Source organism: Dicentrarchus labrax, unplaced genomic scaffold (genome assembly GCF_905237075.1).
Source record: "Dicentrarchus labrax unplaced genomic scaffold, dlabrax2021, whole genome shotgun sequence".
Lineage (NCBI taxonomy): Eukaryota > Metazoa > Chordata > Actinopteri > Moronidae > Dicentrarchus > Dicentrarchus labrax.
Window position 1 is genome coordinate 27,570,884 of NW_026136713.1, and position 15,243 is coordinate 27,586,126.

The window sequence follows — 15,243 nt, forward strand, 5'->3', positions numbered from 1 at the left end:
GTCAGCTGGGATCAGTTCCAGCCCCCCCCATGACCTTTCAAAGGACAAACAGGCTAATGGATGGACATTGGACTCTGGAAAATGGGGTGGCCATTTCGCAATCCTTTCTGACATTTCTGAGACTCCAAGAAGTGTTTTACAATAGTAGATGAAGTGACTTAACCGAACCCCCTAACATTATTTTGCACCTAGATGTGTTGTCTTCCACTTACAGGTAAACACAGTCGGTGGTTTAGGGTTTGTGCAATAACCATGAACGGCTCTGTGGAGTACTGAATGTACTTGTGCAGCTCTTTGTTACTTTATTGTCTCTGTCATATGTCTGACTTGTATATTGTATTCAGCGTTTGTGGAAGTGCAGTGCTGAGCCCAAGACGATTATCCCCATGGAAACGTTAAAGTATGTTCTATTCAGTTCTGTTCTAAATGATTAACCAATTATTGGTGAAAAATAAACCAGCAGATTAATCTCTAGCCATCATTTACGATCTTATTTTAACACCTGATCCGACCTACAAACCTTACATACTAGTTTTCATTGGTAGAGGCTGTCGTTAGCGTCTACGTGTTTTTTGGGGGGTTAGTGTTAGTGTGAAGTGACATGAGGACACTGAAGAGGTTTTCTGTTTAGTTTTATTAAAGCCACACAGTCAGTTCACAGCTGCCCCGACAGATACAACTGCTGCACTGCAGAAACTCCCATCTGCTGTGTGAATACATGTGTGTGAGAGTGAGTTCAACATCATCTTTCTTTGGCAACACTTCAAAGATTTCATGATTCATCTCAGGCCATAGCCCTGCGGCACCAAATAAGTTAAAAACAGCAATGTGACTAAACACAGTTACAAAACAATAAATTATGAACAGTAATGCTGTACAGGCTGTAAAACCAGATCATCAGCAGGTTAAACATGTTACATGCTACACACGTTGGTTTAACAGCGGGTTAGTAAAAAACAATCACAGGTAACTGAACAATATAAACAGAATGTACAGGATTATGTTCAGGCTCTGCTCTCAGGCAAACACTAATACTGATAAAGAGGGCTCACACACACTCCAGTTACATAGTCAGACACAACCTAGGTCTCCTGCTCCCTCTAGTGGTGGAGAGTTGAAAAAAAAAAACTTATTTGGTAACAAAAACACACACACACACACACACACACACACGTTTGCGTAAGGACATCACCTCACCTGGAAGGACAATGTTCATGAACAAACAGGAAGGTTTTAATGGAAAAATACACCCTTACTACTTATACATGCTCATATATAAATAGCTCACGGGTCTCAATGTTTTCCAGGAGTCTGTGGTGAAGTTATGTGGTTAGGTTTTTGCAGTATCTACATTTTTGGCCATATTTCTGGGGGAATAAAAAAATACTTTCTTTACAAAATGGATTCAGAATCGCAGGGCGCATTACTGATAGCAGCTTCACACTGTTCTGGAGAGGTGAAAGCAGGTAAAGCGTTGTCAGGTTGGGGGGGTTCTTTATTTTCCTCCATCTGCACTAACCTTGAGGCCATTTGGTATTTTGGTATATTAATAACATCTCACACACACTGTCCCTGTCTGTCCCTCCTGCTGCTCTGCTCCATCCTGACATTCAGACGAATGGGAACAGCTAAGCTCCAGCTGAGCAGCTCTGAATCCCATCCTCCCTCCCCCCCTCCGCTTCACATCCACAGCAGCTGAAACAGCACAATCCAGTGGAGGAACGCTCAATTTTATGCAAAACATGCTTGTGAAACAAGAAGTCCACTCTGAGGAATGTCATATGCAGTCACTGTCAAGGAGACGCCATCGTGCAGGAGGAATGATCATTTAAATGTTGCTTCTCTTCTCAAACGTCTCCATCATGAAAGATTCAAATGCTTCTCTAAAAGCAGGGAAATTATTTTTACACTTTTTAACTCTTTATGTGCATAGAATAGATGAGTACTTATCTTGTCTGGCTAAGAGAATGATTCTTTTGTTTAAATTTAATAAATACAGGCTGAATATGACCATCATCCTATGACATAAAATCATCACATCACCTAGTGAATTTTTAAGCTTATATATGTCTTGAGAAAGGCGGCTGTGTGGCTAAATGAGAGTGCAGACATTGTCTGTGACATTAAACATCACACTTAAAGTTTGGTGGTGGTGAAGTAAAGTGATGCCTACAAAAATACGTCATCCCTGCAGCACTCTAGTAGTTTGTCAGATGTGGGATAGTGACAGTCAACCAATGACTGTCAATATTCCAATATTTCAATATTCACCATTTGACAACATTTTTAGCTGTCAATACATCCGGCATTTGACAAACTAATGGAGATGAAGACTTGACTCCAAATCCAAAATGTACGTTGACAGGATCAGGAAATGATTTAGGTTAAAGAGACAGGAATGTTGTTTTGACTCGTTGCAGCAAGTTGGAGAGTTTTCTTCCAATAACACGGATTTTAAAATCTGAATGTGTAGAAATAAAATGTATAGAAAAAGACACTCTCTCTGCCTCCATTTCCATGAGACCATAGCACTCTTTGTCAGTGCAGAATGGTTCCTCTGCAGGTCTATATGCCTTGTTACAATAAGAAACTGAAGTGGCAAACGTTCCCTAAACTGACAAAAACAATTTAATTCTGCCGTCGCTAAATGTTTTCGCAGTCCCGCCAACTTGATGAAATGCCACAGGAAAACGCGACCTGCACTGATTGGACAGTATCCATAGCAACAAGCATCATCAGGTGCCTATGAATACAGAAGTAGGTCGCTTTAGTCATGTCTATAGTATTTTACATCTCTGGATTAAAACCTTTTTAAGCCAAAAACCTTAAGGAGCAATTTAGTCTCTTACTGTAATAGGAATATAGAGAATGAAAGCAACAGCAACACATCTACACATACAGGAGTGAATGTGGGAAGAGAGGGGTTATTTAAATCAGCTCATGGTTAGAGAGGGAAAAGGAAGGAGAAAAGAGACATCCACACTAACAGGATAACTCTGCCGAGGCTCCTGCCTGCCTGCTGTTCCTCCCATTTTCCCTCCAACTCTTTCAGTTCTTCTCCCCGTTCCTTCCCCTGTCTCTCTCCTACTCGGCCCTGGAGACATTTTACATTTACATTACATTACACAGTCTGAGATGATGAGAGCGCTGTGTACCTGTCAGTCTTGATACAGTACTGCTCCTGCCTCCAGGTGAGGAGGGGGAGACTCAACACACACACACACACACACACACACACACACACACACACACACACACACACACACACACACACTAACCTGTCAGCTCAATTTCATATCAAACAGATGCGCACGAACACGTTTTGCTCTCTGTGTGTCTAAGTGTTGCGGTTAGCTCGCTAACACGCGGACACTTTAACGAGAACATGCAGTCAATCATTTTCAATTCAAGTGTTCTTTTTTTCTTTTCCCGCAGAGGATCATGGGATATAAGTCGCTCTTCTCATGCAGCTCAGACGACCCCCATTCACCTCCCCATCTTCCATGGTGCTGTTCAACAATGGCCACAAAAAATCTGCAGTGCATCTTGAAGATCGCCCTTTCGCCTCGAGATGTTAAACTCCATCTCAGCAAGCATCTGTCCTGCCTCAGTGCTCACGAGCAGGACAGCGTGTTAACTACCAGCACACGGGCTGCAGCTTCCTTCATTGTTTCCAGTGTGTCACATATATTAACACTAGTAAGGCCAAGTCCATAAAAGCAGAAAAACTTAAAACACTGTAGGTATATTGAAGGTTGTCCTTTACCACTAGCATTATCCGTCCTCATCCAAACGTCCCAACAACAGCACTAATGTAGAAATGTCCTCTGCTGTTCATGTTACATGTTCCAGACGCGCTGTCTTCCTGACGTTGACACACTGTTGCACCACCAGTAAATATCGATAGCTAGAGTTTGGATGACACTACAGTCAGATGCCAGCGTTTGTATATGCTCACTCTCCACTTTGGAAAGCACTTTAAAAGATACAGTTTTTGTGTGGATGGAAAGTCCATACTTGTAAAAGGTTATATTTCTTTCCTTCCTTATCCAGTCAGTGTCTGAGGAGAGAGGCTGCAAAGACTGTACAGTTCTTTGAGGCAGAGATGGGATTTTGGGTTATATAAATAAAACTGATGTGACTTCACTTTTACTTTCCTTTCCTTGCAATTTAAAAAATCTGACCGCACTGGTTTGCACAGGAAGTGGGTGTAGTAATGAAGATAAATTAAAAAGTTCAAGCTATAAAACTGAAAAAAACCAAACAGAATTTAGCTAACACTGTGGCCATAATGCTGTTGTATTTAATGGCTCATGTCTTTTTAAAGACTGATTTTGACATCGAAAGAAAAAACTGATGGTCACTAAGGTGCAGCTTTTTTACAAAAAATACTGCTGTACGCCTTCTAAATACAGTACTGGTGAAACCTTTGTCATACGGTACAAGCTGCTGTTTTTCCTCTCCTTCCTTCCCTCCTAGCAGTAGGGCTTGAAAGTGCCAGGTGGCCCAGTCCCCAAAGGCATGATTGTGAGGTAGTTGGAGGGCACGTAGCCTCTGTGCCCTCCTCTCGCCTCCACTAGACTCCACTCTGGGTTCCCTCGTTTGTCATGGCGCTCCAGGACACGGACTGGTTCACCGGCCTGAACAGAAACTTCATGGTTTCCTCTCGCTTTGAAGTCGTAGGCTGCAAACACCTGGAAGAGAGGATGCCGAGTCAGAGACAAGAGTAAACAGCAGTCATGATAGAAACCCTGCTGTAAGGCTGTAAGGCTCGTTCCAGAGCAGAGACCAAAATGATGGGATGAGAAGAAAATGTAGAGATAAGTTTGTCAATCTGAGACCCTTACTAGCAATAGAGGAGACAAAATGTACAATTTGTCAGCGTGGCATCAGAGGAAAGGTCATGCTAACTCTAATGGGCTTATCCTCTCTAAAGTGGCCATTTTAAGACATCTAAAGCTCAACTTGTCTTTTGGCATTTACTGAACACTACTGGGGTTTATCCACCTCAGTGCAGCTCTGCTTTACCACAGCCGGCTCTCCAATGCAAGCACTTCACTGCATGTGCGAGTGAAGGAGTGTGTGTGAAGGTGAAACAATATCATTTCATCAATTTATACCCTGAAGTTGACAAATATAAACTTCACTAACTTATCTTTAGCGAAGGGAAATGTACAAAATGTACAATGTCCAATGCACACCTTGTCATTTTTAGCCGGCACTCACCATTGCCCTTTCTGGTTAAACATTGCCGTCACATCAGCGGTTGCCAATTCATGCTATTTCTGTGACTAACCTGATAATAGGCCAATAGGCCTGTAACACCGCTGTACCATCAGAGTGTTTGTGTAGTTCCAACAGCTCCTACACAGTGATAGGTCTTCTCTCTAGCTGATCGCTTCAAGTCAGTTTCAGGAGGCGCATTCTCAAGCTAATCTTTGAGCCATGAACTTAATATTTTTGAACCAGGACCAGCAGTATTTGGATCAAGTAACTTGTGGATGATATGATGTGTCAGATTAAGCAGGCTACAGCTTGCGTTCCAGCGGGTTAGATACATATTTAATCAACATTTAGGTAAATATAAGCATTGGATATAAAAGGACTCGGATCGGAATCAGAGCCAAAAAACTTGGGACATCATCCCTAATTAAGGTTGTTGTTGTACAAAGTTCCCAACACACGACTTCAAGAAAAGAGCAAGCACTGGAGAATGACTGCACACAGGTAATGTTAACACACACACACACACACACACACACAAATGATTGTAATATTCTCTGAAAAGGTTAAGCCCACTAGTTATGTCTTGACAAATCCCATCTCATCACCACACACACATGCACGCACACACACACATGCACGCAGACAGAATGAAGGCTTCCTAATGAGCCCGGTGTTGGTATGACAGAGAGCCCCAGCAGTGCTAATAGCCGAGTTTAGCCGGCTGCTCGGTGTCATTAACAAACCCTTCACCTCAGCTCACCTCTCAGCTGCGACATTAGCTCTGCCCTGACGGTCTACACCAATTAGCATTTAATTAGCATTTTGCCAGGCACAGACATGGAGGAGAACATTTAAAAAAAAAAAAAAAAGTAAAGTGACCATGTCTATGGGCTGCAGAGTGATTCATGTCGCAAGAACTGAGCGAATATTTGCCGCAGCTACGTTTCTGCTGGAAAGGAAGGAGTTGAGAGGAGTGGGATCCAGCTGAACGGCGCCTCTCTGTGTTGATAGTATGGTCATGACAACATAGTGGGGCCACAAATGTGAGATTTTAATTTGATTATTTCCAACAAAAGCAAAACAATAGTCTGCTTCAAGTCAAGGCAGCTCTTCACTATTGAATGTGTACTAGCGACAAATCTCTTCAGAAAGCACGATGTAAGACATGGGTAGACCTTCTGCTCACTCAAAGGAGATTAAACCTCCATTTTGTCACCTCTGACTTTGTGTGACAAGTATTTTGTTTTTAAAATATGGTTGAATGCATAGAACAGGTGCATAGTATTGTATCTCTTTCTTTCATTACAACACTATTCTCATTTATTTTTTAATGCATACCCAATAATTTCATCTCAATAAGTAACATTTCTTGCTATAATGACATATGAAAAGGAATTAAATAATGAATGACTTAATGAAAACAAGAACCTCTTGTTAGATCATAAGATGGTTCATGGTTACAGCAAGAAACTTCCAGATTCAATCAGTGCCTAAAGAGAGGATCTAGCTGCTGACATCACGGGGGGCTGCAGCCCATCCCCGCTCACATGCTATGTGTTATATGAGCAGACTCAGGGTCACGGGGGACGGGAGTGGGGAGGAGGGGGCATGAAAAGCCGCCACAGAGGCATATCTCACACACACGCACAGTCACACACCTGATACCCAACGCAATCCTGCTTTCTCATCCACTCACCTAAATCTCCCTCTCTCCCATGTACACGCCCCCATAAACCATCGTAAAATTTACAAGCCGAGACACTCCCATCTCACACTCACAATGTGTTGCAAATGTAAATCAATTTCACGACATACACACACACACGCACACAAACATGCTCTATCTCAGCCTGCAGTGCTGTGTCGCATAAATTAACTCTCAACCCTTCACACCATAACCCACTTACAAGGTTAAACAGCTAATTATGGACATTTCCATTAATAATGTGCACACAAACGCTTACACAGTCTTTCCCACACACACTCCAGTATGCCCTCTTACAGATATGGGTAGGCATACAATTACACTTACACATGGCTAGGAATGCAAGGATTCTCTCTCTCTCCCTCTCTCTCTCTCTCTCTCTCTCTCTCTCAGGCCCTGTTTACACCATCATGGGTGATCTGATCACAAGTGGACAGCTTTAAGTACAGGTGCACACACTGAGGACACATTCTTTTAGCAGTGTGTGTACAGATGTGCCCTGAGCCACACTGAAGGACCACTTACGCAACCGACAGTCCTGTAAGTACACATGAAACACGCTGTCTGATTTACATTTGGTGAACTGTAATTCCAATTACATATTTGGGCCCTCTCTCTTGCCAAGATAAGCAGCAGAGACTTGTGAACACACATCTGTTTCAACTGAATTCACCATTGAATGAGTAACTGCAACATCCCCAGAGCGCCCTGAGAAGATTATCCAATTTTGGTGAGTGAGGAGAAATTTGATTAACAGCTACAGCCAATTCTTAATCATTCGTGCCTTCTTATGGATTCGGCATTGTTTCTTTCCCTATAAGAAAGTCAGTTTGTCACTATAGTTAATGCTATACTGGTACTGGACTCTGAAGTGCATCTTAGATGCCAACATTTAGCAGATGTTTGAACACACCTTCATCTGATTTAACTATTTACACTAAATTTATGATAGTATTTTCAAATTTTAAAATACAGTAAATAGTCTTGTGAGACTTTGTGAATCACTTACTGCTACAAAAGATGAATTATTTGGGCCTGTAATTTCAGCCAATGTTATTCAATAAGTTATTATTTCTTTGTGTAAAAACATTGTGTCTGTTTCTCCCAGAACATTTGCTTCTAGGGTTGGCTGCAGGTCAAAAAATGCAGCGCATCTGGTCTTTGCAAGCGTTAATTTACATATAAAGCAGGGAAGTGAGATCTTATCACAAGTGTTCTCTTCAGACGCATGTGGAGATGCATTCTTATGCCAGGTGTGAACTGATGTCCTTAGAGCTGTCCACTTGTGATTGGATCACCTAAGATGCATGTTAATGCAAGGTGTAAACAGGGTCTCTCAAACACACACCACACACACACACACACACACACACACAGTCAGACATGTGAGAGATTGATGCTTCCGTAGCAGAACGCTGTCACATCAATCAGTTAAAGCTTCCAACACACACAGAGTCTGTAAGGTTTAATTTAGGAAATTAGCACACACAGTTTGGAGTCTGACGTGAGATAATTTAAACCCAGAGCAGCAAGCTGAGGCCGATGTCACTGCCAGTCTATGGTCTAAGGAGCACATGAGCTGCCTAGCAATATAATAAACACTAACAAGGCCCAAAAAGTGCTGATTGATGCATTAGCTAACAAAATATATAGTCAAACTACTTTATTTCACATAACATTTGGACGATAACATATAAACTGAAGCATTAAGGAGCTACAAATTAAGAGAATCACTTTCTTCCTCATTAATATGCAAATGTATGCAGCAAGTCTCTCCACCTAATCAGATCCTCTGCTCAGTAGAGGGATTATGCGTATTGAGTGTGAAGTTTCTATCATGTAAATACAGTCAATCAATCAATCACTCAGTCAATCACCTGGAAGCACGGCTGGCTCATGACAGTCAGTGGCCGGCCCTCTGGGGTGTAAGAGTGTCTTCTGATTCCTGTCACGCCCTCAGGCAGGGTCAAGTGTGGCGAAGGGGGCGGGTCCTCTGCTGGCTGGTGATAGCGAAGCAGCTTTGAGGAGGGAGCGTACCCTCTCCTGCCTGCAACATACACAGGTAGCGCAGGTGTTGTCCATGTTATTACATATTAGGGTGGTAACTAATGATTATTTACACTATTGTTTAATCTGCAGAAGTGAATAAATGTGTTGTTTGGTCTACGAAATGTCTTCAAATTGTTTTCCAGAGCCAAAGCTGATGCCTTTGAATTGCTTGTTTTGTCAGACCAATTGTCCGAAACACAAAAGAAAAAGTGTTCACATTGGGGTATCTGGAATCAGTGAACTTTTCAATTTTGTATGACATTTCTACATAAAAATATGACTTGATTTATTAATAAATTATAAAAAATGCTGCTGATTTTTTAATGATTTACTTTTGTAACATTTAGTCAGTAACCCCAGAACAAACCTCTTAACATTTAAAACTGGATTTTACAGACTCTGTAGTATAAAGTATGGATCCTAACATGTAATGTGACCTCTTCTGGGTGTTTAATCCAACATTAAAAATAATAATAACCTGGAATCTCTCTTTAATTACACCAACTTTAACACTTCCAAAAATCACACTTTAACTGTTCCTATTTTCAGACTGTCCTCTAAGTCCCTGCTTTACTGTTTACTACCCTGTGTTTTCATTGCTGGTTATTTGCAATAACAACAAACACCCAAAAGATGGCGACAAAGAGTTGCATTTAAGAGAAGCTGCACTGGTTTAAGAAAATATTCTATAGTAATATCTGCCATTTCTGGGTTTCTATCCACCAAACACCTCTTTTAACCACAGACATAAATGACACACTGTAGGTAATGCAGACAGAAAGTGTTTTCAACACGCTCTTTTTCTCCACTAGAAGGCCACAGTCACAAATGATGCTCTTATAAATGTATCTGCAGGTTTCATAGAATTATTTTCATGATTAGGAAACACATTTTAGCAAGAATAACAGCTAACTTTCAGTTGCATTCAAATTTCAGAGGTTATGACAGCACTCGGTGGTGAGCATGGGCAGCATGCAGCATGAATGAGTACACAAAAGCTCTCTGGTTCAATAAACTCAAATTTTATCAACAGAAAATCTAAGAAGAAAACATTTGCCAACACTGCCTCTGTGATAAGTGAGAAGTTGACATAAGAAAACAAGAGATAAAAAAAGGATTTAAGATTAAGATTGAAACAAATGGTTGATTAACATTTCAAGCAGTTATCCACTAGGAGGATGTTGGTTCTTACCTCCTGTGTCAACCAGCCACCTTCGTTTGTCTCCACGGGTGTCTGCCTCACTGATAACGGCCACCAGCTCCCCTTTGGCCAGGTTCAGGTCCAGGTCTCGGCTGCCTACCACCGCCCCAATCACCTGGTAGATCTTTCCAGAACCGTGTTTATCTGTTAGCTGCTTCAGACGGTGCTGAGAAGATGGACTCAGAGGCTGACAGAAGAAAACACGATACAGAAGAGAGTGGAATGTAAAGAGAGAACCGACTTACCCTGCTCTGAGCTGAAAATTAAACTGTTTACTGAGTTATACAAACAGGAGCTTACATTTCTTACTGAGGGCTTACGTGTTAATGTGATGTCAAGCCAAACTGGAGTTTTACATTATTTTTCTAGTAGAAAATACATCTTTGGTTCCAGCTTCTAAGTGAAAGCAGAAAGTCTTAATTCTGAGATGTATCTCATTTAAATTAGAGTAGATGCTGTTGACCAATCAGAATCCAGAGTCGTACACATTTGAAAACCAAATCATGAAAATGAATCATGTGGGACTCAGCCTGCTATGTGCCATCACAGGAAAGTCCCGCTTGGAATGACAGCGTAGCCAAAACATGCTGGGAATTAATTAATAAAGTTGCAGAACAAGAAGCACATTCAGATTAAAATTACACATGAATGACATGACATAATAAGATATGATGACAACTTGTGAGCTCAGCAGAAAGTTATCACCTAAGACCGAAGGTTATTATTAACCTTTGATACGAGTGCAACCTGCTCTTTCAGTAGGTTATTTATGTAAGTTGCCTGGCAGGTTCAGGGAATGTGGCCCAGTTCAAGCTGGAGTGTGGTTGGTAGGAATCAGTGTTTGACACATTTGGTTATGACCTTATTGTTGCACAAGGGTTAAATTTGAGTTAGAAAGGTCAGAGGATCAATGTCATTAGAATTCATCCTCTGGGGACAATGAATATCAATGAAGGACAATTTATTTAAAGGCAACCCATCTAAATGTTCCTACAGCCACAGCTTGATTAAAGGTATAATATGTAATATGCCTTAAAATGTCTAAAATTAACTAGACCTATATTATATATTTTGTTGAGTAATATACTAAAATTATCTGAAATGTTTCCAACATTGTTCAAACCCAGAGAAATCCATAATTTTGTTTCCTACTTGCCTGTAGTTGCTGTAACTTCTGGGTGAGTATGAGGAACGAAGTCGGAGAACATGACTATTATATATATATTTAAAACAGCGTGTCTTTAGACAGAGTTTCATTTAATGCCTTTTTAAAACTTAATTAGAAGGAATTCAATACTGACTTTTATTTAAACTATACAGGAACCTTTTTTCTTTGTAGGAAAGTATGACAGGTAAGAATATAATGAGAGTTTTGTTTGTTTTTAATTGAAAACAGGAAACAAAATGTGTAGGATGTAAACATAAAAGACGGTTGTTGGATTTAAAACTCTTTATGGTGTGTAATGCTGGGTATTTGTAAAAGAAACACTTTTAAGTACTGACGCCATGTGTAACTGGTTCTACTGGAGTGATGGAAGCCGCTACATTGATCTGAGGTAAAAACGACTACACTTACAGACATTAACAACAAACGTTTTGTCAGTCATTTAACACCTGCTGCTCGTACATACACATTCTCACTCAAGTACACGATCACTCTTTGTAGTTTGTTTGTCTTTGGATTGCGGAATATGTAGTGTTGTGTAAATGTTTTGTGCCTAATGTTACAGTTAAGCTGCTCAAATTTCTTTTGCACCTGTTGTGTGACAGAGGTCAGGTGTCCAATGACAACAATGTTTGTTGTTCTGTTTTAATGATATTGTTAATTCACAGTCTGTTGACCATCATGTCTGCATGTGAACATTTGATCCATCTATGGCTTATAACACTAGGTCTGGGTTTCAGAGGGTTCATGAAGCAAATAGACAAACAAGAAAAACACACTGTTATGTAACAGCTATTTCAGTTTTGTTTGTACCAACCTGGACGACGGGCGCATTGAGCGTGTCCTCGACACTTCGACACAATGTCTCCAGCTTCTTTGCACCTTCCAGCACAGCAGACTCCGCCCACCTCCAGAATGCACTGGGGTCAAGAGCGCTGTGAGGGAGCTGGAAATAAAAAAATAAATAAATATAGTGAGACAGAGACAAAGAAACAAAATGAGTATTGAAATTCACTTAAACCTTTCAAAATCATTTATGTTCATATCCTGAAGGGTTAGTGTACTGGAAGATAGCTACCTCATGGTGGTTTTTTTACTTGTTAGATAACTGCTTGGGTGTAAGATGCAAGTATCACATCTCCACCTCACTGAAAACTGAAGACCCTGCGAACTTCTCAACAACATGTTTATCAGTTTTTCTGCTTTATTCTATCATCAGTTCAGCGGCTCGAGGGGGGAACAGATTACCTGTTGTGCAAAGCTCTGGAACAGTTGCTCCATGTCTGAGGCGAGGTCTTTATGCAGACAGCTGAACGTCCCCAACATGCTCCAGATCATCTGTAGAGCCAAACCATTAAACTGAGGAAGCTCGTTGAGGAGCAACGTGTTCATTGTCCTGTGAGGAGAAAAGACATGTGAGTTCAAGTCAGCGATAACCATTAAACATTTGACTTTTACACAAATGGAAAAAAAACTGTTCAACATTTGATTTAATTAACATTTAATCCTTTGATTAGATGGGCTCCACAAGCTCCAATTCCATTTTAACATCACTTCCAAATGGTGTAATCATGCAGACATTGACCACTCAGAGGAGCAGGCTGTAAAAATAGAGCCTGACTTTCTGGCTTGACACTGACTTAGACAGACTAGATTTTCTTTTGTTCTGGCTCAAGCGGCTCAACACGCCCCCTACTGTTTAAAATCACGACAAGACAAATGCGCTTATTTTTAAATGTATACTGATGGAGATGCATCATTGACAAGAGTTTATGCAAGTTTTTGCTAAACCTCTACTTTCCTCTAGTATATTTCTATTTGGCGCATTCGTTCAGACAGCAGTGTTTACCCTGATCCCACGCACTGACAGTCACCCCCCAGACACACACACACATACAGCAGAGTTAGCCTCTGTAAGCCGCTAGCTCAGCTACGACGCAGATACCACACAAACGGCTACAGTCCAACTTGTAATTTCAAAACCATCCTTCTCCGTTTCTACCTGTACGTGTTGGCCACAGCCTGTTCCTCATAGGTCAGGCTGGATTTGTCACAAATCACTTCATAGTCGAGCAGCTTGTCCAGCCTTTTCCTGATCAGGTTCCTTGGGCCCACCAGGAGGTCACGGAGCGCACACAGCGGCTTGTGGATTAACATCCTCATCCTCTTTTCCTATATGGGAATAAAGATGATGCTCATCGTCAGACATCAGAGTGTTTGAGTACTCCTGGTCTGTGAAAACAGAGTGTCGGGTAGACTCACAAATGTGGGAAGAATCCACTGTCTGAGAGCGGTAGTGATCTCCTTATAGCAGATAGGTGCCTTCTCTCCATCCATATCCAAGTCAAACTCCTCTGTTTTGCAGGCCAGGAACCCCTGCAGACCAACAAAGAAGGAGCTCTCAAAAACTGCTCTGGAAGTCTGTTACGCTAATTTTGATTCATGAAAAGATTGTTTACTGAATTCACCACTGTTTTTTTTAGTTTTTAAGGTTGAAACTGGTTGCCATGGCCAAATTAGAAGTTGATAAGAGATGTTGCTTGGTGAATATACAAGAAAGTTGTTAACTTTCCTGGCCTGGCAAAAATAACTGGCCTTATATTAGCAGGAAAATATGGGAAAAGAAGGGTGCAGTGCTGATCCTTGGTGGTTTGGAATAGAGGAAAAACAGTTTCAACAGCAGATAATTTTAGGGTGGAAAGGTACACAGAAACTCATGTGTTTGACCTCAGGGACTTTAGGAGCCTCTGAGTTTACAGTGTGACTCATAAACATGTTCAAGAATAAATATCCTGTTATGTTCCACTTATTCCACTTCTCCACTGGTCACAAGTGACAGAAAGGCACTAGTTCCAGTCTTTGGATGGGCTGGTGCAATCTGACTGGGTGAAATCAATGAGATCTCGCTATGGCAGAAGTTTCATCCCTTCTGTCATAGCATAACTCAACAAAACTCCCCGGTAGCCGTTTTGTGTAATTACCTGTGCTGTGTTTAAATGTCTATCCTGTGGTAACATTGTGTGTATACTGTTGCAACAAATTTCCTGAAATGGACAATAAAGAATCTATCTATATGCACTCTCTTTACCAGTGGCACAGTGATTAGTCAAATAATCAATGTCAGTTCAATGACAGTTGTGATGAGTGATTAACTGTTTTGAGTCATTTATTTAAGAAACAATATCCAAATTCTCAGATTTTAGCTATCAAGTGTGAATATTTTCTGGTGTCTTTAGTCCTTTATAACAGTAAACTGAATATCTTTGGGTTGTGGACACAACCACACATTTGAGGACGTCACCTTGGGCTTTGGGAAACACTCTTCACCCTCCATTTCATACCTGCAGGTCTTCTTAGGTGCAAAAAACGTGTTGGTTGTTGTACTTACAGAAGGAACAATTCTGACAAAGAAGCATGTTATGTAAAAAGAATTCTTCTGGAGCCCAAAGCATCCACGGTGGGATTTTCAACTCAAAGTGACACAGATTTGATGTTGATATTTGATGATATTCCTGAATCTTTAAAAATGGGATGCTCATATGAGAATTCCCAAATTTTCTATTTCACCTGTGACAGGTTAAAAAATTAGGCCTTAGAGCAGTTTGTCTGAGAGGTGTCAGCATGGAAAGAAGATTTAAAAAAAAAAAAAAAAAAAATAAATAAAAATATATATATACATATATACATAAATACATATATATATACACATATATACACATATACATATATACACATATATATATATATATATATATATATATATATATATATATCACACATATATACACATATACATATATACACATATACACATATACTATATATATATATATATATATATATACACACATATACATATATATATATATATATACACACATATATATATATATATAT

General features: G+C 40.4%; 1 protein-coding gene across 6 annotated transcripts in view; it reads right to left on the minus strand.

Moving 5' to 3' along the window:
* Positions 1-615: 615 nt before the first annotated feature.
* arhgef37 (Rho guanine nucleotide exchange factor (GEF) 37) overlaps positions 616-15,243 on the minus strand; it is a 30,038-nt gene continuing 15,410 nt past the window's right edge. For all 6 annotated transcript variants that reach the window (XM_051419876.1, XM_051419881.1, XM_051419879.1 and 3 more), the window contains 7 exons: positions 13,609-13,722; positions 13,349-13,518; positions 12,595-12,742; positions 12,164-12,292; positions 10,173-10,368; positions 8,809-8,978; positions 616-4,694 (listed from right to left, as the gene is read on the minus strand). In XM_051419876.1, coding sequence (XP_051275836.1) covers positions 4,476-4,694; positions 8,809-8,978; positions 10,173-10,368; positions 12,164-12,292; positions 12,595-12,742; positions 13,349-13,518; positions 13,609-13,722 — 1,146 coding nt within the window. In that variant the 3' untranslated portion in view covers positions 616-4,475. The remainder of the gene's footprint in view (positions 4,695-8,808; positions 8,979-10,172; positions 10,369-12,163; positions 12,293-12,594; positions 12,743-13,348; positions 13,519-13,608; positions 13,723-15,243) is intronic.